Source organism: Ambystoma mexicanum, chromosome 1p, assembly GCF_040938575.1.
Source record: "Ambystoma mexicanum isolate Mex_15411 chromosome 1p, UKY_AmexF1_1, whole genome shotgun sequence".
In the NCBI taxonomy this organism is placed as follows: domain Eukaryota; kingdom Metazoa; phylum Chordata; class Amphibia; order Caudata; family Ambystomatidae; genus Ambystoma; species Ambystoma mexicanum.
Window position 1 is genome coordinate 614,733,753 of NC_090921.1, and position 25,872 is coordinate 614,759,624.

General features: G+C 45.3%; 1 protein-coding gene across 1 annotated transcript in view; it reads left to right on the forward strand.

Annotated features, from left to right (window-relative positions):
* The window catches only part of LONP1 (lon peptidase 1, mitochondrial), a 1,004,634-nt gene that overhangs the window by 643,171 nt on the left and 335,591 nt on the right, over nt 1-25,872 (forward strand). Inside the window, exon 11 of the mRNA XM_069649597.1 lies at nt 17,111-17,198. Coding sequence (XP_069505698.1) covers nt 17,111-17,198 — 88 coding nt within the window. The remainder of the gene's footprint in view (nt 1-17,110; nt 17,199-25,872) is intronic.

Genomic DNA, 25,872 nt, shown 5'->3' on the forward strand with positions numbered 1-25,872 from the left:
TCGGGGGTCAGGGTTAAAAAGAGGAAGCAAAGTTGGCACGTAATTTCGGCTGGAATGCGCAGACTTAAATATGAACTAGCAAGCCCAGGGGGCCTACCTTGATATGTGCGGGAAGCTCCTGCTTCACGCTGCGACGTCACACTGCTCCTGCAGTGGAGGCGAGGCTCCTGTTCCTCCGGTGTCTTAGAGTGTTATGGCGACCCGGCGCCCAAGCGGCGAACAGCGGCAAACAAGGCCTTTTACTCCTGGCCTTCTGCGACTGGCTGGCTTCCTTCCGCCTGCCGGCGGATGTGTCCTGGGTAGGTAGGTTGCTCAGCAACTGGTTGGAGCCTCGATCTGAGGCTGCATTGCGCCGGCCATTTTGGGACCAGGCATGGCTCGGAGAACAGCTGATCGTCGGGTACGGCGAATGTGGGAGGCAGCTGGGAGTGGGTGAGGCGCTTGCGTTGTGCTCACCATGCGGTGGGGGTGTAGGTCCACTGACCTAGGGGTGCAGGCTCTGGTCCTGTAGGCTGCAGATATGCCCACGCATGGGTGGGGGAAGGTGGATGCTTTGAAGCAGGGGGAGAAGGGCTCCTGCCCTCTCGGACTCCTGAAGGCGGGTGAATGGAGTCGACATCGGCAAACAAGGCCTTTTACTCCTGGCCTTCTGCGACTGGCCGGCTTCCTTCCGCCTGCCGGCGGATGTGTCCTGGGTAGGTAGGTTGCTCAGCAACTGGTTGGAGCCTCGATCTGAGGCTGCATTGCGCCGGCCATTTTGGGTCCAGGCACGGCTCGGAGAACAGCTGATCGTCGGGTACGGCGAATGTGGGAGGCAGCTGGGAGTGGGTGAGGCGCTTGCGTTGTGCTCACCATGCGGTGGGGGTGTAGGTCCACTGACCTAGGGGTGCAGGCTCTGGTCCTGTAGGCTGCAGATTGCCCACGCATGGGTGGGGGAAGGTGGATGCTTTGAAGCAGGGGGAGAAGGGCTCCTGCCCTCTCAGACTCCTGAAGGCGAGTGAATGGGTGTGTAGGGTTGCCAGAGTGGAAGTGTCTGATGGAGAAATCCAGGTTTCAGTGATGGCAAGGTGGTCTAGGGGAAGAGAGGTAGAGTGAAAGTAGCCAGTAATATAGGATGTTATGTTGCATATAGGCTGAGTATTCAAGTGCAATTTTCAGTTGATGCAATAAGGAAGAGTAGAGAAGTTACGTCTCGGAGGAAGAGAGGGGGGTTGATGGGTGTTGGGGGCAGTATGGTTAACTTGTTGGCTTTGTTGGAAGTCAGTGGAAGAGAGGTGGATTAGCAGGAGTTACGAAATGTGAGTTTTCTAATGGGGATAGGAAAGGAGGAAGTTGTAGCGTGATCGGAGAAAGTTTAGGGAGAGGTGAGTAGGAGTAGCAGCAGGAATTAATGCATAATTAAATATTTTATATATATATATATATATGTATATATATATATTACAAGGCTTGCGGTAGCAGGTGTGTAGTTACGGTAAAGTTGCTAAACCCACGGGAAGAGCACTTTTTGGGCGGCTTATAACTTTGCTCCCCCTGGACGAATCCTCACCCAACATTGCAAAAATGAATATGGCTCGCTCAGAATTTATTTGACAAGTTTGGTAAGGGGGGGGGGGCAAAGTTATAGCCTACAGCCCAAACCGCTGGACGGATTTTCAACAAGTTTGCGATAGGAGCCGCGGCTTGGTCCCGAAAGCGCGCTTTTATAAATTTGGTATAAATCCATCCAGTAGTTTTCTATAAAAAGGGCAAAACGTAAGTAAAAGAAATGGTGATATCTGTGTTCGGTCCGAGGACCCACTTCCCTGTTTGGTCCATGGACAGTCATCTGATTGGCCTATCGGGCGTCGCGAAGTCCACGGACATCGGGCGCACATGCTGATTGGATGGATAAAAGCGTGAAATGCATCAGTTTTCTTGAAATGCCTGCCATGGTGGATTTGCGGTCATTTGCCGGTGTCCGCGGACACTGCGGTAGAAAAAAAACGCAACATTGCACTTGTCAAACTCAACAAACGATCTCTGGGGAGGTGGGTGGTGATGAGGATGGGATGGGATATGGCCATAAGAAGCCAAAAAACAGGTGTTTTACATCCCCCGAAAGTCTGCGAACACTCCAGATGTCCTGGGACAGTCCTGTGTTGTCCGCTGACACTTCAGATGTCCTAGGACATCTGTGCCTATTTCTGCATTATAGGGTTTTTGAAAAGCAGTTTTTGGATGGCTTATAACTTTGGCGCCACTCAATGAAACTGCATGACATGTTAGAATTGTATTCTAGACCTAATTGCAAAGTTTGGTGGGATTCCGTCAAGGGGGAGCAAAATTAGAGGGGGGTCCCAAAATATTGTAAAGGCGTATAAATGTAGTGCTATTTGACAAATCTATTCAAAAGTTTGCAAAGAGATTTCGATTGAGATATAAATGTTTTTCTAAAGTTTGGTGGGATTTTTTCAAGAGGAGGTGAAATTAGACGGGGGGTCTCAACATTTTTAGATGGCTTATAACTTTGTTGCCATTTGACAAATGTGGACAAAAGGTTTGAGAAAGATTATAGACCCAACCTTCAATGTTTGTGTAAAGACTGAATGAATTTTGTCAAGTGGGGGCTAAGGTATAGGACTATTGTATCTACATACATTTTGACACTTTTGAAAAAAGAAAACATGGGTGTTTTTCAAGCAAACTTGTGTAAGGAGCATTGGCAAGGACTTTAAAGCATGGTTTTGCAAATGTGCCCGTGTTTTATTTTTTGCCAAGTGTCATAATGTAGGTACAAAAAATAGTGATATACATTTGGTGACTGAGGTATAGCCTGTGGCCAGATTGTCCGGGTAGAAGGTTGTGACACGGACAATCTGGCTACTGGCCATGACCGCAAGGGATGAAAAATGGTGTTAAAGTGGTCATTTCCACCTGGAACCGGCTATATGGTAAAGTTATTCGCAAGTAGGATAGGTTTGAAAGGGGAAAAAAATGTGCTCATGGTAATATGGTCATAGGGTTCCACAATGATCTACATAATTGTGCTGTGTTTTATGATTTCCTCTTCCCCTATATGTATCATATGATGTGAGTGAACTGTAAGTGTAAGAACATATGAGAAGGGTGCCGTACACAAATATAGAACCTTTTGAATTGTTTGTTCCTGACGAAAATTACCTGCCCTATTTATGGTAGTGAAGAAAACAGAGGGAGCCACACATGTGATGTCAACTCTGGAGAACTCTCAATGCCAAGATTACTCCTCCAGGTACCCCCAGAACCGGTCCAACGGGAACGGTCTCTGGTTAACATGGTCAGGGAAATTTGTTTATGCCTCCTTCCCTTGCACCCCCCGCCCCCGCCGACTCCCCTGCTCAACAAGATTGTGCACAAGATGCACCAGAAACCAGTCACCATGATATTGGTGGCCCCCATGTGGGCCCCCCAACCCTGGTTCTCTCATCTGATGGAGATGTCCTCATCTGCTGCATTGAAACTGCCTTGCCCATACAACATGTTATCTCAGGACAAGGGGGAAACACTTCACCCATGCCCGCAAACCCTGTACTTAGCGGCCTGGCTCCTGAGGTCTTAGTGTTCGGGCACCTACAACTTCCTCAGAGATGCATGGACATACTTAGAGAGGCGGGGAAACATAGAACCCGATATTGCTACTAGAGTAAATGGAAGCGCGTTGTCATCTGGTGCAATTCCAAGAGCGTCAATTCCATTGACTGCTCTCCTACACACATTGTGTGATACTGGACTCACTTACTAGACTCAGGCCTGGTCTTTAATTCCCTGAAGGTTCACTTAGCTGCTCTCTCAGCCTACACCACGTCACAACAGAAAGTGTTGTGGTGGAAAATACCAGTTATTAAGGCTTTCATGGAAGCGGTTAAAAGGATTCACCCCCCCCCTATTTCTAACCCTGCTCCCTGATGACACCTAAATGTGGTATTGACTAGACTTATGGGGTCTCCCTTTGAGCCTATGCATAAAGCATGTCTCAAGGACCTTACCTATAAGACAGCCTTCCTAGTGGCTATCACTTCTATAAGAAGGGTTAGTGAATTACAGGCCCTTTCAGTTCTAGTCCCATTTGTTGCAATTCAGAAACAAGGTGGTTCTGTGCACTCGCCCTCGATTTCCAAGTTCGATGTGAACCAATCAATACAACTGCCTACTTTCTTTCAGAACCCCACTAAAGTGGCCGAAATAAGCCTACACACATTAGATGTGCGCAGGGCATTCATGTTTTTCCTGGAAATAACTAAACCACTAAGAAAGACAAACCAGTTTTTCGTTTGAGTGGCAGCTGGTAGAGAAGGGGATCCTGTCTCTAAATCGGCCATCTCAAGGTGGATTGTCAATTGCATCACACTCTGTTTCTCTATTGCTAAGAGAGAACTGCCCTTCAAGCCTAGAGCACATTCTACTCGAGGCACTGGGGCTTCCATAGCATTAATTGGAAATGTTCCCCTAGAGTCCATTTGCAAATCGGCAACCTGGAGTTCTGTACACACCTTTACAAAACACTATTGCCTAGACACTCATTCTAGGTCTGATTCTCAGGTGGGACAAGCAGTACTAAGACATCTTTTCACTACTGTTCCTTCTCACAACCCACCTCCAGCTGCGGGTACTGCTTGCTAGTCTATGCACAGCATGGGATTTTAAGCAGATTGACAAGCATCAGAAGACTTGCATTACTTACCGTAATAGCATTTCTGATGATTGGATCTGCTTAGATTCACATGTGCCCACCCTTTCTCCCCGCTCGGATGGAAGCAGCTTGTGGGATGTTTTTACCCATGCATCCGAGCCCTACCACAAAAACTGTGCCTTACTGGCATTAAAAACATCATGATGGCCAGAACTTCCCAGAAAATGCACAGGGAAATGCATGAAGAATAGGCTGCCACCCATTTTTGCCTATGTTGTGAGCACAGGAGGGCACTGCCTAAAACCACCATTGGGCTATACACACAGTAGCCTGAAACCATTGGGAATGGCAATGCTGATTGCAAAAAAAAAAGCAACTCAGAACTGTGGGGAATTCATTTTCTTAATCCCAAAAATGGTTGCATTACCAGTACTCACCACTATCAGAAAGCCAGCGTTTTAAAACCACCAGACTTTTGGGTAAAACTGAACAAATGAAACAAAACCAGACCAAGGAAAGACTTGCTAAGAGGTGGATACAATGTAAAACTATATTCTGAAATGTCTTGAAGGAAGTAATTATTTAATGTATATGTAAAAATTGTAAGTGATTTAAACTGGGAACAAAAAGGGATATTTAGCTGAAACATGGCTTAATGAAACTGGATTCTGCCAGACAACTACCCCCGACAGGAGTTGAAACTGGATCAACAGCTGTGTATCCTGCCAGGCCTGGCTGCATCCTGAGGTCACATGGCCCTGTTGATTGAAAGGGGAGTGGCAGCTGGGGACTACAGAGAGTTGAACAAAGGCCTGTCCTGGACTCAGGCAAATGTTATATTGGGGGCGTCGTAAAAGTGGCTTCCTCTTAAGGGAAACTGGGAGGGGCAGTGCCTCTGCTAGCAGCTGAGCTTGGGGGAAGTGGATAAACCAGTTATTCCACCCTGTGATGTGGGAAGCCACACCCCTTTTTGACCAGGGCATAATTTTAAAAAGATGGATAACTCATAGTGCGGACTTGTCAGAATTATATAAGTAATATCATTATTTTTGTGATTTTTCTGTGAACATTTTGAGAGGCGTTAGGACCCTGTGGTGTATTCTGGGGGGTTGCTAGCGGTAAATAGGGTCTCACTCCAAATGTCTGCATGTTAAAAATCTGACACTTCATCAATTAATGTCCATAATCCTTGCGCACATGTGTGTAATTTTGGGTAAATGTCCGATATTGCAAAACCAGTTAAAAAGCGCAAAATGTTGTCATTTTTGAATGCAAGCCCCCAGGAAGATCAGAGGCGGACAAGCATGGACCATAAGGAATATATAATGTGCACATGTAATTTCAACAAATTGTATATCTGGGAAGGATGTATTTGAATCAAATATAGATTTGTGGGCAAACTGACCAGGGAGGATCCTCTGACCCATAAACAGACTTCATCATGCTGACAATCCATTTCCTTCCCCCAATCATGGGAGAGGGGAGAATTGGGCCAATGACAAGTGAGAGGGGCAGGTTTAGTTATGACCAACGCACACACCCACTTTCCAAAACACATAAAAAGAGACTACTGGGACAGGTAGAGACATTCAATTCCATTTGCTGCGGAGCATGCTGACCGACGACTTCACATCCAGAGATCCAGACTTCAAATCCATCAATCTCCAAAGACCAGAACTTTACTTCAGAACTTAAAGCAAGGGCCTAAACCCACAAACTGAGAACTCTTCTCAGCAGGCCTCAGCAACCGTAAAATCATTTGCGAACTATTCCACTGCGAGCTGTTTGAATTTTTTTGCCAAGAACAATTGCCAGAGACCAGACCAGAGATCCAGAGTGACCCAGACCGCTGTGAGCAGAACCAGAGAGCTGACCCAGATCACTGTGAAGTGCCGAGACCAGAACCGGAGTCCAGTCCAAAACCTGACCAGATCCGTGGCGAGGCCTATTTCAAAAATATGTTGCGAGTACCTAGCAGCGCTGTGCAGAACCAATCTCTTAGTTAAAATAATCTAATCCAAACTATTTTAACCTAAGTAGAACAGCCTCCTAGAAATCGTGTCATCTGTCATTTGTAAAGCTGCACAACTGTCACCTGTCAATTGTGAAGCTGCAAGCTGTCACCTGTCATTTTGAGTTTTACTTTAAATCCGAAAATCGACCTTTATTTAATCGTCCGTATCTCTGGAACCGTTTGGGCTAGGAACGAAATTTAGAATCTAAGCTTTCCAACGAACCAACCGACTTGCTACTCCTTATACTTTTGCCGTAATCACAATTCACGCACTCGCGAATTTTGCCGCGATTTGCGATTTGGCCTGATTTCTTTACCTGTAAAAAGATAGCAGCTTTTTGCTTTCCTTTGCTAAAAATTCGTTTGCCTCTTAATAACCATCCCTGAATCATTGCTAAAGTGAGCCTGAGCTCATCCCCAGTATCTCTCACTCACCCTGAACCTCCTAAAGGGAATTAAAAGCATTTTCAGCATATTTCTCACTTCACTGCTACCACATTCAAAGCACTTGGGTCTGCGTTTTAAAACTCATACCTGTTTTCTCTAAGCTTGCTGGGGTGGGAATTGAATTTCGTATGGTATTTGATTGCATTCCTGAGAACTGTGTGCTCCTCTTTCCATCTGCTTCCATTTCTTACATTGCATAGGGGAGGGGGGTGAATTGCCAGAGAAAAAGTTATTATCTTATCTTTTGCTAAAATCATATCAAGTATTTCTGTACTGCATTGTATTCCTCATTGCTTTTCTCTTGAAACCATAAAAGTATTTTCGCTGCCTTATCCATCCTACACCAACTCCTCATTGATTATAAAAAAGTGTGCTAGTGTCAGATTACCCATTGTTGATTAACATTATATTTATAAGGGCGATATTGATTATTTTATTATAAAAGCGTGGTATCTATATTTTGTTTTATTTCTCAAATAAACCTTTTAAACTTGCAAAACAGAACTACTTCTTGGCTCAGTGGGGTCAGGGGGATTCTAAGAGAGGGGTGTTATATAGGGGTAGTCATCCAGAACTCATGAACTGGACATAAAGATATATCAAAAAGGGTTTCCATTCAGTATCCCAGACTAGGCATTGACTTAGCTGTAGTGTTGAATTGAATCCTCTTACAAAGATAGACGTCTTACTACTTTCTCTTTTTTATGTACTCACTCATGATAGTCATTAGGCTCCCTCATGGCAGAAAAAATGCAACGAAAAGGACCTTGATTTGTGAGGGATTTTAAATACACTACACGTCACGTTAGGGATAGTGTTAAAGGCACGCCCATGTCGACGTCCCCTTTCGATCCTCGAAAGACAGGATGCAATACTCTGCGCTTACGACTGGATTTCGGACTATATGCACAGCATGTGAATCAAAGCAGATACAATCATCAGAAATGCTATTACAGTAAGTAATGCATGTCATCACCGTCACTGTGTGATGTGCTCCCATGAACTAATGTTGCCATTCCTCGAATGCAAATTTGACTGCCAACAGCTCTCTGTCCGCTATAGTGTAGTTGGTTTCGGCTGGCAACAATTTCCGAAATGGTACGTCACGGGATGGAAGAGCCCGGTCTGTGGATCCCTTTGGGAAACCGCCCCAAGAACGTAACTAGATGCATCGGTTTCCACGACTAATGGTTGTGTGAGATGCAGGTCTTAGAACTGGAGCGGTGGTAGAAGCCGCCTTTAATTGTTTGAAACAGTGTTCAGCAGCCTGATCCCAACAGAACACCTGCCCTTTCCTGAGCAATTTAATTATAGGTGTAATGAAGGCAGAAAAATCCTTGACGAATCGCCGATAAAAATTGGTGAATCCAAGGAAGGACTGCACATCTTTTGCAGAGACAGCTGCTGGCCAGTCTAAGATGGTTTGTACCTTGCATGGATCCATTTGCATACCCAATGGTGTGAGGAAATACCCTAGAAACTCAACCGTGTTCTGATGGAATTCGTATTTCTGTAATAGAAATAGACTGCTCTTGCAGCCGCTGTAGGACAGCCCTTGCATGCTTAACGTGGTCTTGCTTGTTCTGGGAGTAGATTAGAATGTCGTCTATATATACATGACTGCGAATCCATCAAGGTACTCGTGAAGAACCTCATCCAGAAAGTGCTAGTAGGCGGCGGGCGCATTGCAGAGTGTAAGGAACTCATGGTGGCGACAGTAAAGACAGACACAAGTGATCACAGTTCAAGGGTGTTTATTAAACTGTAAATGCAGGGTGGAAAAATGCCTAATCTAAACCTAAATCTAAGATGGGAGCAAACGTCGACCATCAAAAAAAAATTAAGGCAGTCCTTGTCAATTCCTTACAACTAATTACAAAAAGAGTGTGGCATAAGTGTTCAATAAAGAAGGAAGTGTTCACAAATAAAAGTCAGTATGTGATTGCCAGGAGTCTCCCTTCCCCACGTTTTCAGCACTGGACAAGGTGGGACCTTGGAGCACAGCACACGCTCGAGCTTTCTCAGCACAAACGTCTCTTTTCAATAAAGTCTCTTGCCTTCGAGGGCCTGATGTATTCAACAAACATCAAAACGTTCCTTTCTCAATGGACTTTGGGTGAGGACTTTTCACCCCTGGCTCTCCGTCGACCGGGCTCGAACCCACTTATCAAGGGGGACTATTCACTTTCTCTGGTCTTCCAGTGTGTCTTACTTTCAGGAGTCTTAATGTCTTTTTAAACCATTCTTCAGGCATTCTTCCTGATTGTCAACTTTCCTCGAACTGAATCTCTTCCCAGTGGTCTTCCTCACTGTGCAGCCACACCGACTGCATAGTGTGTGTGATCAGACCGGAACAAAGCAGAGTTCCTTCTACCGCCCTAACATTTCCGGCAACTGTTTTATACTTACCGGAATCTTTAATGTAGCAGCATACTGGAAATAACAAAATTACCCGTAGCTCCCGTGTCAACCAGCAAGGTAACAGTGACCTCTTGGCCTAGAAAGCTCAATCGACCGGACAGAAAAACGTGTGACGCATAATTGGTGCTACCCAACTAGCCTCGACTGTGTGACACCTACGACCGCTGAGGCGTTTCCCTTTGTCTTGGGCTTTGCTGGGCACTGCAATACAAAATGGCCTGTAGTGCCACAGTACATACACAAGCCCTCTTTCCGTCTGCGCTCCTTATTTTCCTTGGTTAGTGTGCCTTTGATGCACCTTATCTGCATGGGCTCCTAACTACCCTGTTTCTCCCCCTGCTTCTCTGGGACTCTTGGATGTGTTTGGTAGAGCCGCACCATGGATTGCACGTCCCCTTGTCTTCTAACACCCGCCTTTATGCCTGTCTATGGTCTAGGCTCAAAGCCAAGTCTATCATGGCCATACAATCTGTGGGTTGTGGGTCCACCTGCGCAATTAAATCCTTAAGGTTGTCTCGAAGACCCTGATAGAACAGGGACATCTTTTTTTCCATGGTCCACTCTGGACTGATAATTTGGTGTATTCCTGTCTAGTGGCCGGGAGTTTGGCTCGCAGGTCTTGCAGAGCTTGAGCTACCTCGTCCATCCTGGGTACTGGGTCGTACCACTCAGGCACCTGAATACACGTGGGCTTGTGCATCTGACATGGTCCACAGCTCCGAGGCGCAGGAGAGGCACGAACCAACCTACCCCCTCTACGGTTTTGGGACCTGCAAGTCTAAGCTTACACAGGCCCTTGCAACTCGGGGACACAAGGAGGGTTAGAATCTCAGTGGTTGGATGGGTATAGGGGTTACAGGGTATCCGGAAAGAGGTGTAGGAGAATGAATGGACAGGTGGGGGGAGTTGGGAAGGTACTACCTAATGCACACATCCTTGCACACACAGCCTTGCACACACACATGCAATTCACCTCAGTGAGCACATGCATTGAACATAACATATTGATACATTTATGTCAAGCACCTAACAGTAGAACACTTGGCGCTGGTCTCTGCTGAATGGAGTGTCCCCCTGTTGCTCCAGCAGCTCCCAGACTTGGGTTGTCTTGTGGTAGCAGAATAATGCTGCAAGAAAAGCACTACAGTTAGTGCCCAAGAAAACAATTGCTGAACGTGCCTGCTTGGTTAGTAGTCAACAGTATTAGGGCGTGCATGGTTAGTCCGTGCAGTTATTCTGCAATAGCTGTGAGGGCCGCATGTGGTTAATCTACATGCAGCACAGGTCGGGACTAAATCCTGGTGTCTGGCTCTTTCAGGAGAGACTATGGTAAGTTCCTAGGTGTGTAGCACGGGGCCCGTGCGCTGGTTACTGAGGTTGCTGCAACTGGGACTTTAGCCAACATGCGGTGCAATTTATCTCAGTTTGGAGTGGGGGCAATGAACGGGTGGGGCTTGGCCCCTCCTGGGCGTCCTTGCTCCCGTGATGCAGATGAGGCACTGTGCGACTTATCTTAAGTGAGCGAGGGGCCGGGATGGTTTTCTGGTAGGGCATGGCCCCTTGCGTGTGTTTCCTGGGCTGGAGCTGCTCACGGCACGTCTTGTCGGGTCGGTGACTGGAGCACAAGCCCCATGGCTTTCGTTGTGCGCATGTGAGCCACACCCATCGTGGCTTGCCGGCTGTAGTTTATGGCCCAGCGGCTGCTGGGAAATGCGGTTTTATAGGCTTTACCTCTGCAAAGAAGGCAGAAGTGGCTTTAAAATTGCTTGATTGTTTTTCATCTGCTTCCACCTGTACTGGTGCAAGACACAGGGGGTCATTCCGAGTACGGCGGTAGGGGCTTAATGGCACCGTTAAGGATGGCGGTGCCGTTAAGTCCCTACCGCCGCATTCCGAGGTCCCTTAGCGGGTCCCAACACGGCCGGCTGGTTTTACCAGCCACCCTTAGCGGGACCCGTTAAGGGACCAGGGAGCTAATAACGGGCCCGTTATTAGCTCCTTCCCCATTCCCATTGAGCCCTATGGGGGCTCGAATGGGGAATGGGTTTCAGAATGGAGACTTACCGGGTCCTCCAAGGTTGGAATGACCCGGTAAGTCCCCATTCTGACTACCCGGACCCGGATCTGAGTTTGGAGGCAGCCATGGCGCTAATAGCACCATGGCTACCTCCAAACTCGGATGACCCCCACAGTCTGCTTTAACCCCTTCCTGACCCTGATGGGTAGGGTTTAGGTTCCTAATATCCACTCTATGAGCATTACTTTTAATCTACATACACACAAAATATGAAGGTGTGTGAAAGGACTGGAGGATCCCTTATTTATGTATCTTCCTACATTTCTTCATGTACCAAGAGACTTGTGTCAAATCAGAGTTTCTCCTTAATTTGTTGTAAAGGTTGGAAACAAGTGTCTTCCAGAATTCTAATGGGCTCCTTCCTCCATGCATCCTCATCATTTGTATAGCGCTTTCATCATTGGTATAGTCCCAATGACGCGCTGTAGTTTGAACGCCCTTGGGGGGGAGGGGGGGGACCAAAGTCCATGTATGGGGAAAATTGTCAGGAGTTTAGAATGTATGGGTGCATTTTCACCAAAGTGAAGTTGGGTAGGGGTGGCCATGTCCCTATCAGCTGCCCATATTGAGCTGGCCAGTGGATGGGTGCTTTGAAGTTGACAATAGAGAGTACAAGGTTAGTAGATTCATCATGTGTCCACTAGACCGAATGTTTGTCGTGGAGGATAGCTGCATTCTAATGGCAGGGGTGATGTGCGATATGTCATTGGGAATGGAGTGTGGTTGCGGATGCATGCGGGTGAGTGGCCTTGCCTTAGTCTATCTTCCAAAAGCATGGATTGTGATACGTACCCGTCTGCAGTTGCTGGCTTCTATGTTTCATAGTTGTGGCCTGGGCGCTGTCCTTTCTTCTGCCTCGGCTGCTCCGTCCAGGCACATTGGACAAAATGGCCAAGCTTACTTCCCCTGCACACACTTACAGTAGGTGTCCATATATAGAACTACTCAAAATCACCATTTAGATTCTACATTTATGAAAACAAATGGTATCACAAAATGTAGTTAAATAATTCATAACAAATTTGACAAAAACATTCATAACGTAATATATTTTGATTAGACCTATATATGAACACATAGGTGTGTAGAGAGAGTGACCTTGAAAGTGTCACAAGGCAACCTTTATCCAATTAAAGTCAACCCAGGACCAGGGGTTTTCTCCCCCAGCACCCAAATTAGTTTTCTAATAAATTTGAATGAATATAAATATTTGTTAGGCTCACGCTAAAATGCCACCCCTTTATAAATGTGTTAGTACAGCCAGCATGAAAAGGTTTTCACAATGCCGACATGTTGTGGCCAATGGCATCATGAAAAAGGCTCATGTGCAGTTGGTAGCGTGGCATCTAGTGATTTTCTTTTTCTTTTTTGTATTTTTTTTTTATACTTTAGCCTGCAAAACGGATTATAAACTAGCCTTTCAGACAATTTTTCAAATAAAATGTGCTGTCAAATTCTCTGTAAAGGCTAGTTTCTCAAACCTAGTGAGTCCCCCAGCAGCTTTGCTGGATTTTTGGGGTTCATTTTTTTCTCCTGCTAATGGTGAGACTCTTTCCTCCCACTCCTAGACATGATTTGAGGTGACTTTGTATGTGTTTTATGGGCTATGGGGTCCTTTACCACATAGGGCTTCATGTGTTTTTGGTATATGGGTTACACAGCACCCTCCGTGCTGTAACCCAGGGGTGTCGTAGCGACCCCCAAACATAGACTCCATACCCTGGGACTGACTACTGTCTCCCAGGGCATGTAAAGTCACCATTGGCTTTACTAGTCTCAAATTGTGAACAGAACCAGTACAAGCCATTTTATTGTGGACGTACTGGTCGGGGCAATTCGATTCTCCCGGGGTCTGTTGTTCGAGGGGACACTGTCCAGGCGTACACCCCCCCCCCCCCCCGACCGAGTTTTGGCTCGTGGCAGTGGATACTACTTTTTATATTCGACCGCGAATATATCCCTATGGGATTTTCCCATTGTTCGAGGCTACCTTTTTTAAAATAGCCTCGAACATACCGCCGGTTTATTCAATTAATATAAATTCACCGGTTGGTATATTTTGTCGAAACTGGCGTTTGTGTTCGCTTCTGTGACTCCAACCCAAGTCGAACCCTTTGTTCCACTTTTGGCGGGCTTTTCCACAGAAGCCTCCAAAAGTGGTGCCACTCTGTCTGGGTACCACAGGGGGTGTGGGAGGGGGTTTAGTCACCCTGGACTGAATTGCTTCGGCAACTCAAGTCGCACTCTTGTGTGATTGGCCCAAGTGGTGAGCCGCCCGGCTCACCACTTAGCATGTTTGAGTGACAGCTAGGCTGAATGAATGGGGGTTTTCTGCATAAAAGCAGGGCTTTGGGGACTGGAACTTCAGAGGTCGCCACAGGACCTAAAGAATCCGAGGAGGGAGAAGCTGAACCGACCTGTAACGATGACACCACCGGTGGAGCCCTGCTGAAACGTCTCACCACTTTTCCCGGTGACAGAGGAGATCTCCAGCCCGGAGAATCTTCTTCCTTTGACTGGTGGGGATAACCAGTTTGCCCGTCTTTTCGCCTTCCTGGACCATCTCGTGGCCGCCTTGCCCATGCCAAGCACCCTGGCAACAGGAATATCACGGTTTACCACTGCCGCGAAGAAAAGGGTGGTACCTTGTAAGATACACCGACTTGCACCCGCTGCCAGGAACAACTGCCCCCGCTGGAGCGTTCTTCCCACTTTCAGGTTCTGTGTCCCGCCTGGCTTCCCTTGCGACAGATCGTTCGGGGTGACAGTTAACAGGTCCCAGACTAACCCAGGTTAGAAAGTCGAGGATTTACTAACTTTTCCTGACTTGATCTCAATCTTTTTGTGAACTATTTACAAAGATTCTTTGGGCATAACCCCACTGTGTGATCCTGGACACATTTCGCTTGCTCTCTCTAAGAGTGGGCCTGGCATTTGAACTTCCTTGCTCTCCAGTAGACTTTGCCTAACCTTCCTCACTGTGGTTCTTTGAAAAGTATTGGAATTTGTGTGCTTTCATAACTCTGCCTTTTTCCCTCCCTTTTTAATAACTTATTAGAGTGCCATCTTATGATAAGCGCTCACCTCTGTCTGAAAATAAGTGGTCTGAAAATAAGTGGTGTTTCTCACTAAGACTTGTCTAATAAGTAATCAGGGTTGTGTATATATGATAGTGACTGTGTGTTGAATTTACTTACCTCTTTTTGTGCTAGTGTAATTTACAAGTGTGTCTTTATAGTTATATACTTTTACACCAAAGCTCTGGTCAGTGTTTGCTTGTGCTACTGTGTCTCTGTACCTATTGTGTATACTCTATATACTACCTAACTCATCTTGAGAGAAGTCTGACTGCTCAGCCACAGCTACCAGGTAAATTTGGGTGGTACAGACTGCTACCAATTTGGTTTACTGCCAACCACCTGTAGTCCTAAATCTTTTGCAGTGGTCCCTAAGGGAACTGCACAGGTTTCTGCCTAACCACCCCCAACTCCCCCTGGTGTTCTGGCTCCATCGTTGCACTTGGTCGGTCCTGCACATTATGGGAAAAATATCACGCCCCTCCAAGCAAAAATTATTTATCACTAGTCGCCACTGCTCATTTCCCTCTCCAAACCATGGGGGCACATACAACGGATCCAATACAAAGTAAAAGCCAACATTTGTAATAAGAGAATGGATGAGCCAGCATTGGCTTCTTTTTCAACTTCTGATATCTACCTGGCTCCCATTCCCAAGGGTTTTCCTATGTATCTAAAATGTGTTTTGTTTTTGCACATGCATTAATTAACACAGTTCTTTGGGCCTCGTTCCCAGTTTGGTGGTATCCCGCAGGTAATTTGATTGCAAACAAAATTGATTTAACATTCATGCCACTGATCTCCCGGCAATAGCGGGATATTGCAGGCGGCGGGAATTAATTTGTGTATTTTATTAGCATTTATATAGCGCACAGCAGCCTTGGAATGACGGTAACTACCCATTCCATGGGACTCCATGGAGGGGATTGCTGTAATTACCAGCAACAGTGCCGGTAATTGCAGCATTTATTTGCCAGTGGGGGCCTAAACTACCAGTAGGTCAGGCCTGGAGTTATATCCCTGGCCCCCACCAGCAATTTTACCTTCATTTTTACCAGACTGGGAAACTGTAATGAGCCCCTTTGTATTCTTCTAGTTGGTGAAAGTTTCATGCACCGATTTTAAGTCTGAGATTGGCATATCGTCTACTACATCTTTTTTTATCATCTGTACTTAAACAGAAAAATACACAGTCAAAAACAAATGATGGATTCTAAGGAAAAAGTTAAAGGGAATATCCCCAACCCACGTCAGATATACGTCTTAAAATGCAGCACATATGCTTACACGATGGAAGCCATTTTTGCCATTCATTACAAGTGCAGGGTGGTGAACTGCCAATTCTAAAATTCCCAAGGTACTGTTTTTATTTTTCAGATTCAGTTTTTACACAAAACGTTCAACTTTGATTATCTACAACATTAACGTCATCTTTATTTTGTCAAGAAAAGAAACAATTTTTCATTGTTTGAGTTCTAATCGGTGTATCTGAAGAGCATCATGCACAGGTTGCTCATCGTTCAGCCGGGCATGAATCCAAGTCGGGCTGGGTGGGGCGGGGCCCCCTCTCCATTTTCCCCTGTGCTCAAGTCTGTTCATTTGAGTTATTCAAACTGGTATCTTTTTCTGAACAAAATACACACTCTTGTCCTTTATAGTGGCAGGTGGCATATATACTCCTATAGTGTTTAAGCTTTACTTCCTGGTGCTGCCCACTATAACTAGCTGTTAACTTTTGTGAACAGAAAGGAAACATATTTTGTAGAGAAAGCCAAGAGGACAAAGAAAAGCCCAATAAAGTATTGAAGGAGCTATACGGACTTCAAAACAAAGTCACAACAAACTATTTAAAGATTCAATATTGAATACAAGTTGGTGGGAAACCAACATCTGGTAGAAGGGAGACATTGTCCTGGTCTTTAGTTAAACTATTGGTTGAGTCAGGAAAGGGTTAGTTTGGGACGGTGGACTGTTTATTTTCAAAACATTGACTGAAGCGCACCTTAGCTAGTTTTCTTAGGTAGGGAAGCCTCATAGTATAGGGAAAGATTTGCATTATTCTTTCTGTTAAAATAGAACAGTGAAATGGCTAATCAGAGTTTGTGTCCTTCTCTGACCCACCACAGTGCATATAGAATATTCCGTTTTTGACTCTTGTGATTTCCATCCTGCCCTGTGTGGTGAAAGGGGTACATAGTGAAAGTGCATGAGACCAGTATTACGTCTGCTAAGAGCAATAGATTTAAATGTGCCCCTCATTGTGCCACTGCTGAGGGCAAATAATTTAATAGGAGATTTTGGCACGGGACAGAGGAAAGATAGTCTGCTCTAAATTGAAAGTACGTGCATTGACACCAGCAAGCTTTTGCGTATGTGTATACGTTGTTTATGTAATGTGCTTGATCAGTTATTTTCTAAAACAGGAGAACGTATGTTGGTGCAATGCCTGGAAAAGTCATTCAGTGTCTGAAGAAAACAAAGACTGAAAATCCACTAGTTCTTATTGATGAGGTGAGTCCTCTCTTTTGTCCATTCTTTGTGCTTGTGTGCTACCAATGTATCTTTTGAAGGTTGCATGGTGTACAAATAGTGCAAGGCCTATTTGAAGGAAAGCTGCTTGTGAAAGTGAAGGTCAGGAAACCACCAAAGCCTCCATTAAATGAAGTCCTTGAGTTTCAGACGTGCTTAGAGAAGTTTCCTTTTGACAAAGTTTTTTTGTAGATGAGCAACCACTGGGACACAGACACTTACTGACCACTACATACCCTGCATAACATATCTTGTGCTGGCCACAGCTTCTTACTTTCGCTTTCACTATTTTACGTGCTTCTGCCTCATTACTTCCTGTGTTTATTGTTCTGTTTTCTTTTATCTCTTTTCTTAGTCCAGACTTCAACCAATCTCTGCGCCTGTCAGGCCCAATTTTTAGGGGAGGCTTTCCCTTCTTACCACCGTCCTGTTGCCTTGATACTCATTCTTGTACTGCACTTTCTCACTCTCTTGCTATTCTCCAATCTCGTTCTATGCCTCCTGCGGGTGCTCCCTCCTTTTGACATCATCTTGCCTCTTACCGCAACCTGAACAATTTTCCTCCTGTCAGTGATTTATCCAAAACTGTGAATGTTGCCCTCTGAAACGCACTTTCACGTAAAAACAAAGTGCATTCCGTGCTTGATATTTTTTCTCTGTTTCCATTTCATGTATATTACTGAAACTTGCATTTCAGCTACTAATACTGCCACTCCTGCTGCTATTTCCTCATCCTCCTCTTCTCTCACTTCACCAGCCTTTCTGGCCAGGGCGGTGAGGTTGGTATTCTCTCTGACGCTCCTTCTTTCTTTGACTCTGCTTCTGTGATCCAGCCATCCTTTTCTTCTTTTGAATATCATCTTTCTATTCCTCGCCCTCCCCCCTTATTTTTCTGGTTATCACCCCTTTGGCCCGCCTCCTATTTTCGTGACGATCTTGATGCACTCCTGTATTGTACTCTGTCATGTAACTCTCCTTTCCTTCTCCTAGGGGACTTTAATCCCCATTTGTCCACATCCTGCTCCTGTTGCTCTCATTTATTCTTGACTCAATACCTTTTTTTCAACTTCCTACTTCCCCCTCTCATTCCTCTGGCTCTTCTTCTCAATCTTATTTTCTCTTCTATTCGTATTTCCTCTTGCGTGTCTGTTCTTCCACTTTATTCTTTATGTTCATTCCCTTGTTGCATTTTCTTGTATTCTCTCATCTTTACCTGTTTCTTTTCACCCTTCCTCAACTTTTCTCTGCCGTGATCTCCGTTCTTTTCTAATCTCTCCTTTTTCTGCTGCTCTCTTTTCTCCCCTCTATTGATGTATTTTCTTCTTTATCTTTTGACTCATCTTCCACACTTCTGTCTTTGAGCCTTACGGATACCCTTGATCCTATCTATACTTCCTCTCCCTTCACATAAACCTTCCCAGCCATGCATGACCCCTGCTCTTTCCTCTGCCCATCTCTCTTTGCATAGGGCTGAGAGGCACTGCTTTAAATTCTGCGCATTTACTGACTTCGATCTGCTGTCTTCTCTTAATTCTGTCTGTGACTCTATGCTCCACTCCGCGAAGCAAACCTATTTTTATTAACTATTTGCCTCCCTCCCATCATCCTCGCTCAACTTTTCTGAATCTCAACCATATTTTTCATCTCATTCTTCTGACCCCTCTTCTCTTGTCTCTTTCTGCTTGTACTAAATATTTCTCTTAAAAAATGTCTCTTCTTCGATCTCCTATTTCTTCACCTCGGAATTCCTTCCCTGCCTCTACACCCCCTTCAGTTTTCATGGACACTTTTTTGTTTCCTTTTCCTCTCTCTCAGGTTGTGAAAATCTACTTTTTCTTCGAGCTGCCCATCCTCCTGTGACCCTCTTCCTTCCTCTTATTCCTTTGGTCTATTCCGCTTCCGCTTTTGTTTCCTTCCTTACTGCTGCATTTAGTTCCTCGCTCAGACGTTATCCTTGATACTTCTTTCTTTCACTGATCATAACGCTACTATTTCTAAACTTTGCCATGTTAAGCTTTTTGATAACCGTAAGCCAGGCGTTTCCTTACTTTTGGCTACTAAGCTTCTAGTCTCTTCTCTAGGTTTTTTTCTTGACTCTTCTATTGCTCTACCCTACTTCTTGGTCTCCCTGCCTCCCATCTTGCCCCTCTTAGTTCTAATTAACGTGCCTCCACTTGTGTATTGTCCACCCTCTTTCCCTGTGATTCTATTTCTGCTACCTTGTAGCATCTACACTGTCTTTCCTTTGAGGCTCGTCTTATTTTAAATTTTCTTTGTATTGTTTTTAAATCCCTACATGGTATTTGTATTGCATTGTATTGTATGGTCTTGCTGCTCCCTAACTTCCCTTATTTCTTTTCATATGCCCTCTCGTTCTTTCCGCTCTCAATCCCTTTTTCTTTGATCACTTCCATGTCCTCTCTGTGCTTCCTTCTGTCTCCTTCTCTTTGTTAGCGCCTAAACACTGGAACGCTCTGCCTCTTTCACTGAGTTCTATTATCTCTCTCTTTTAAACCTAGATTAAGGCCAATCTTCTTTTTTTTCTTAATCTACCTTTGTACCACGCATTTCAGTTTATTTTACCGTTACTGTTCTTTATACAGAGCTTTGGTGATAGGTGCTTTATACATAAAAATAAAATACAAATACATATGTCACACCTAGACGCGTTCAAACTGAATTTTAGGATTCGTACACAATGGTGAGATAAATGAGACTGTTGTGCAGGAACCATCTTAAAATATATCAAAGGTGACTCTTTGAGTTGGGGAAAAGTGTGAAAGAAAGATGGAATACCGTATGAGTAGCTCAGACTTGAGGCAGCAGCAGATCACCCAGAAGGACATAATACAGAGACAACATGTCCAGAATTTGATACCAAAAAAAAAAGGCGGAGGTGTACCATGCCCCCTCATCAGTCTGCAATGTTAGCCTGATCACCTTGCAAATAGGGATCTTGTAGTGTGCTTGTAGGGTTCACTTTCCTGGGTTTTCTGTTGGTTATAGAACATAAGCATGTGTGGATGATTTTGTAAGCACTGTCCGTTCCAGGGTTTAACCTTCCACATTCTGCCACAATACCGCCTAGAAAATCACTACCTGCTGTCATTTTACAGAGAATTAAAAGACGTTTGTAACACTTCTCACCGCATGTGACCACAAATCGGCAGATGCTACTGCATACACTTTTCTGTTACTTCAGTACACATTACTACCTTGTTTATAGATTTGAGTGAGCATGAATTTACTTGGTTTTAAAACTCCTCAAATATTCTGGGCCTCATCACGAGTTGGGCCGTAGCCCTCAAATGTGGCGCTAACCGTATTACCGCTGCATTTAAGGGCTGGCCCTATCACGAGTTGGGCGCTAAATGGGCTGTTTTACCTCCAGCTTTTTTCTGGAGGTGAAAAGCCCATTTAGCGCCCTGTTTTCAGCGGTATTCCTGCCGAAAATGCCCCGTTGGATCCAATGGGATTTACCGTTGGCACCCAACCCGTGATGCAGCGGTAATACCGCCGGGCTGGTGGGCGCTCACGCTATTGGGCGGTATTACGGCCGGGATACCGCCCAACTCGTGATGAGGCCCTCTGACTGAATCAGGCCCCACTTGTGAATGATCGCTTTGCCTGGTCTTAGATTTACAGTCAAGCAGCTGCTATCTAAAATGTATTTTCACACGCTCTCCAGTTAAACCATATATAATGAGGACAAGCTGCCAAGATAGCATTTGGTCTCAATGGCGGGTTACAGAAAATAATGGGCTGTTGAGAGATGTATCAAGTACATAAAAGGATGGAAAATGATCACTTAGTTTCACTTAGTTTCATTATGCGAGCATTGATTTATTACTAACATACAGAAGGGAGATGAATCAGGAACATGATTTTCAACTGGTGAATACGATCTCGGCGATGTACACCATTATGTTAAAAGGTAGATCTTGGCTACATAAACCTATGCCAAATTGTCCTACAACTACAATATTGAAGGGGCTTGGATGCATAGGTTTCAATATAGATTACCCATACTAAATAGTATGAGGTAGTTCCCATTCTTTTAAAGACTGAGGTGAGTATTATGCTTCTCTTTTTTCTTTCAGCAGCAAAGAAGTGTACAGTAATACTAGATATCCCAGCAGACCCTGCTCCATCTTGTAGTTTTCTTTCCAATAGTTTCTGCAACAATGTAACTAAGGTCCCACAATGCAATCCCGAGCGCCAGGCACTCCGACCTTACATCCTGTTTTGGCCCCCTCTTTCTTAGCCTCAATCAGCCACCTACAATTTGAATTACAGTCCAAGGTAAGACTGTGAGCAGATGCCACTCTTAAGAACCCCTCTGTGCTAGGAGTTATGCTAAAACCACTGGATCCAACCGTGAGCCACACAAGTCTTCAAGTTAACTGGAGTTCCATGCTGCAGTTATATTTGAGAGGCCTGGTACAGATTTTGTGTAATATACAGGTAGCCACTCGAGAGCTGATCAATGACCTTATTTTAATAGAACCTGCATCGACTCAGTTTATATGTAGAGACCATTCATCAGGGGTCCATTTACCTCCCTTGTGTCACTCTCTGCCCTCTACCTACCCATCCTGTTACGAAATGGCCACACCCGGGCCCCCGATCTGATCTGCTATTATCTGATTCTATAATTGGGTCTAGGATCACCCCAGAAATCTCTCTCCTGTTCCAGGTGTCTATATGGTGCAACCACCAATGAAGAACGATCAGACCCTCGAGTCAGTGGGGCAGCCTGAGAATTATACAAATGCTTGCACAAGCACATTCAAAAAGGGATCCTGAAACAGGAGCCCATTACCATCGGTTAATGCTTCTGAAGACGCATTTTCAACTAATTTTGAGTCGGTCTTCATGAGATCGTCTTTGTGGTGTCCGGAGAAATGGTGCTATTGGCGTTGATCAGTAGGCAGACTGCTCTTTGCACCCACTCCGCCAATTATAACTATTGACTGGAAGACTTGTGTCTGGGGTTTGTTCTGAAAGCTCATCCACTGTATCCAGTGGACCCAAGAGATCCAGAAGTTTGTCCTAGCAGGACTTCCTTGAACAGTCAATCCTTTCCTTGAGATCTTCTTGCCTGTTTGAGAGTAATTAGTATGCATGGATTGACCACTTGAGAGGTCTGGTGCAGTCTGCCTTCAATTTGGCCCCAATGTCCTTGTTGTGGCCCTTGCACAGCCAGAGACTCATGTGGCCTCCCCCTAGAGGGAGGCAGAGGCTGATAAATGCCATCTGAGCTCGAATATGTCCATGCCTGGCTGTGACGAATGGACTTCTTCTATAGCAGGAGTACACAGATGAGAGTAGAGTCAAAAGCACCCACTCAGCCCTCACACTTCTGCAAACCAAGAGTCAACACAATCCTAAAGGTAAAACAGGCATAGGTAAGGGATATACCTCCTTCGCCTTTTGTGGTAACGTGAACTGAGGGAAGGCTATACTCTAAAGAGGGGTGTGAATGTGGTTCAGTAGCAACCCAAACGCGAAGTATAAAAGTCCATAATAAAGGAATGTCCAGTCAAGGTTCTATAAAATATATATACTTATTAAACACACCATGTACAATACTAACTAGAAGAAAACACTACACAAGACCCATGAGGAAAGAGCACAAAATAAGCACTGATAGCAAAATGCAGCACTTTTTAATGAATCGGGGGTGTAAGTCAAGTAATAACCACAATCGTCTTTAACATATGTTCTTCTGTGCAAAAGGGATACAAGTGACCTAGCCAGTCTCTAGGGTCCAAACATGGACCAAAGGGGCAGTTAGCAGTCAATAATACCTTTCTCATCTCTTGATCCAGCAGTGCCGAATCAGACCTTCTGGTGCTCAGAAGCGATTTGAAGATCGGGAGAGTGCAAACGGCATCACTGGAGTGTCCTTGTGGTGTAAATGTATTGAATGGTTTTTGAAACACGGCTCCAAGCAGTACAACAGCGAAAGAAACTAGGATTCCCATCTGTCTTGGCTCTCCGGACGCTCCGAGTCCAAACCTAGGGGTTCAGAAACAAGTTTAGTCATTTACTTGTGCCTCCAAACACTGGGGAGGCTGGCACACAATTGCAGGGGTCCTTCAACACAGTGAGCTCCTGGGTACTGCTGTGGCTGGAAGAGAGGCAGGTCTTCTTCCAGCACCAGGCTAATCTCAAATGGTCTCTAGGGATGGGTAGGGGACTGATCTTGCCTCTGAACTTCGACCATCTGTTTTCCTCTCACAACTGGGGGACTTTGAAAAGGACTACTTTCCCAACAAAATCTTCACGTTTTGAAGTCTAAAGGATGATTCTCCAGAACTAAACGGAGACCCCTTCTTTTAAAAGGAAACTAAAAGACCACAGGTGATTGGACTAAAGCTAGCTTGCTTTAGGGTTCTAATTCCTGTTCTTGAAAGAAGTGGAATTGCCCCTATGACACAACACCCAAAGTGCTGCGTGCTAGAGGAAATGCAGGGGACAGGAAGGAGAGGCAGAGAGAAACAAGATGGTGGACCTTCCACCAACTGTACAGATCTCTCCCTGTCCACACTTACATGCCCCCTTCCCTTTTAATAGGATCAAAGGCCCCTTTGGTATACAGCAGCCTGGTGTGAGTCTTCTCGTTTTAAATGGATGTGTTCCTTTGACTCCTTGGCACAGAGCAGCTTCCGGTCTCTGCGGGAGGGCATTACCTGCCCTCATAAAGAATTCAAAGAAGAGTCAAGGCCATGCAGCTTCCTGTCCTGTCACTTGGCTGCAATGAATATGCGCAGTGCCGTGCACAATGCCCTCACTCAGGCAGTGCTTATATTTAGAGTTTACCCTGCCACTAGCATGGGCTACATGATCCCAATATTTTGGAACAGGGGACGGATCTTGTGCTTCAGTGACTTTGGCTGTCACTTCAGCTGTCAGGAGAGAACCTGCGACCTGAAGCTGCTCTGTGCCACTGTGGGGTAGGCGCTGCAATCTGGCGGTTCACAGTCAAAATTTTGCAAACAAAAGACTCTTTATGGGGGGGATCCCCCCCAGGCCCCTGTTTTCTTTTTATAAAAAACGTTTTTTACATTCTAAACTAAAAAAAAATATAAATAAATAAATACAAATTTTGATCCTTTTTTTCGATCCTTTTACTTTTGAACAAAAAGTCATTCGACCCTTTGTTTTCGAACATTTGACCAGACACCCAATCTGGCTACTTAAGCAGCAGTGCACAGGTGTGCACTATGCTTTTGGCATGGAACTTATGAAAGGGGAATCTGATCAGCAGATCACCCTTTCAGAGAAGGAATTACCACATAATTCTATTAATTATTAAAAATAAATCCAAGGCTTCTATACACTTGCCAGGTTGCAATTCATCATACTTCACTTGCAGGTACCAGCTGGCAGGCAGTGCAGTCATCTGCCTTGACTGAGGTGGATTCTGTTTCACAGTGGAAAATGTCAGCCCCTTACATCATCTCCAGGGGTAGAGAGCAAGAGGCCTAGCACAGTCATTCTCACCATGACAAACGAGGAGTTGAAGACAAAGATGGCTTGGTCTCTGCCAATGCTTATTAAGCCGCGGCAGAAGCCGGTTCTCTCCTCTCAAGAGATGTAAAGATTGTGCTCCTTTGTGCGGTTTAAGGATCACTCGTCAACAGGATGCGTCTTCTTCGGGGCACTGCAGAAAACCGCACTCCATCACAACAGGGTTTTACTAAGGCTACTCCTCCACCTCAACCAAGGTAAAGTCCAAGCAATGACTGGCTTGTTCGCCCACACGTCATTCCTGTGGGTGGGTGAGTTTCTCGAGGACCTGTGGTTCATCTCATGTGTGAAATAGGGCTTTAGTCTTCACCATACGTCTTTGCCCTCCTTCTCTCCCACAGCTTTTCCAGTTCCACTCCTTGCAAAAATTGCTTGAGACAAGGGTACTGGACCCAACCAGGCTGGTCTGAGAACAATCTTGCTCCTTCCCATTTCAACCTTTACCTTCCCTTGTAAAGGTTCAAGATGATCATGCCAGCGCCTATCAAGTCAGCCCTTTATTTGGGCAACAGCCTGTGCTGTGCTGTGCTGTGCTGTGGTGTGGGAGACCCATCAAAGGTTTTTGAAATCTTCCTTGACTTCTGCACGCAGATTTCCCTTCATGGGTTTTCTACCGGGTATTGAGGCTAGGATTTCTCCCACTCAGGAGAGAATCCAATACCTCCTTCACAACTGCTCATTTTCCCCAGCCACAACAAGTGACAGCATGGGGTTTTCCTCATGCCTGCTCTCGGTACCTTATGCCAGCATAATGTATAACCAAATTGTCTAGCATCTGTGTGGAAGAAGTCGCGCACTTCCAGGAGTCTGCCTTGGCTATTCCAGGGAGTCTGCAGGAGGATCACCACTGCTGGAATAACCCAGCAAAGCTCATAGTTGAGTGCCTTTTGTGATTCCCCTATCCTTTTGACTAGTCCCTGAGTAGGATGGAGGTTCACAAGCTGTGGTCTCGAAAGTAGATGAAGTGGCACATCAATCTGCTGGAACTTGAATGCTTTTGTCCCAAACATTGCAGGGCAGATAGAGCAAGTGCTAACAAAAAGCATGAATGCCATGTCTTATAAACAAACAAGAGAGCACAGAATCGCTGCAGTTGTCCTTCCTGACACTGGAGTTTTGG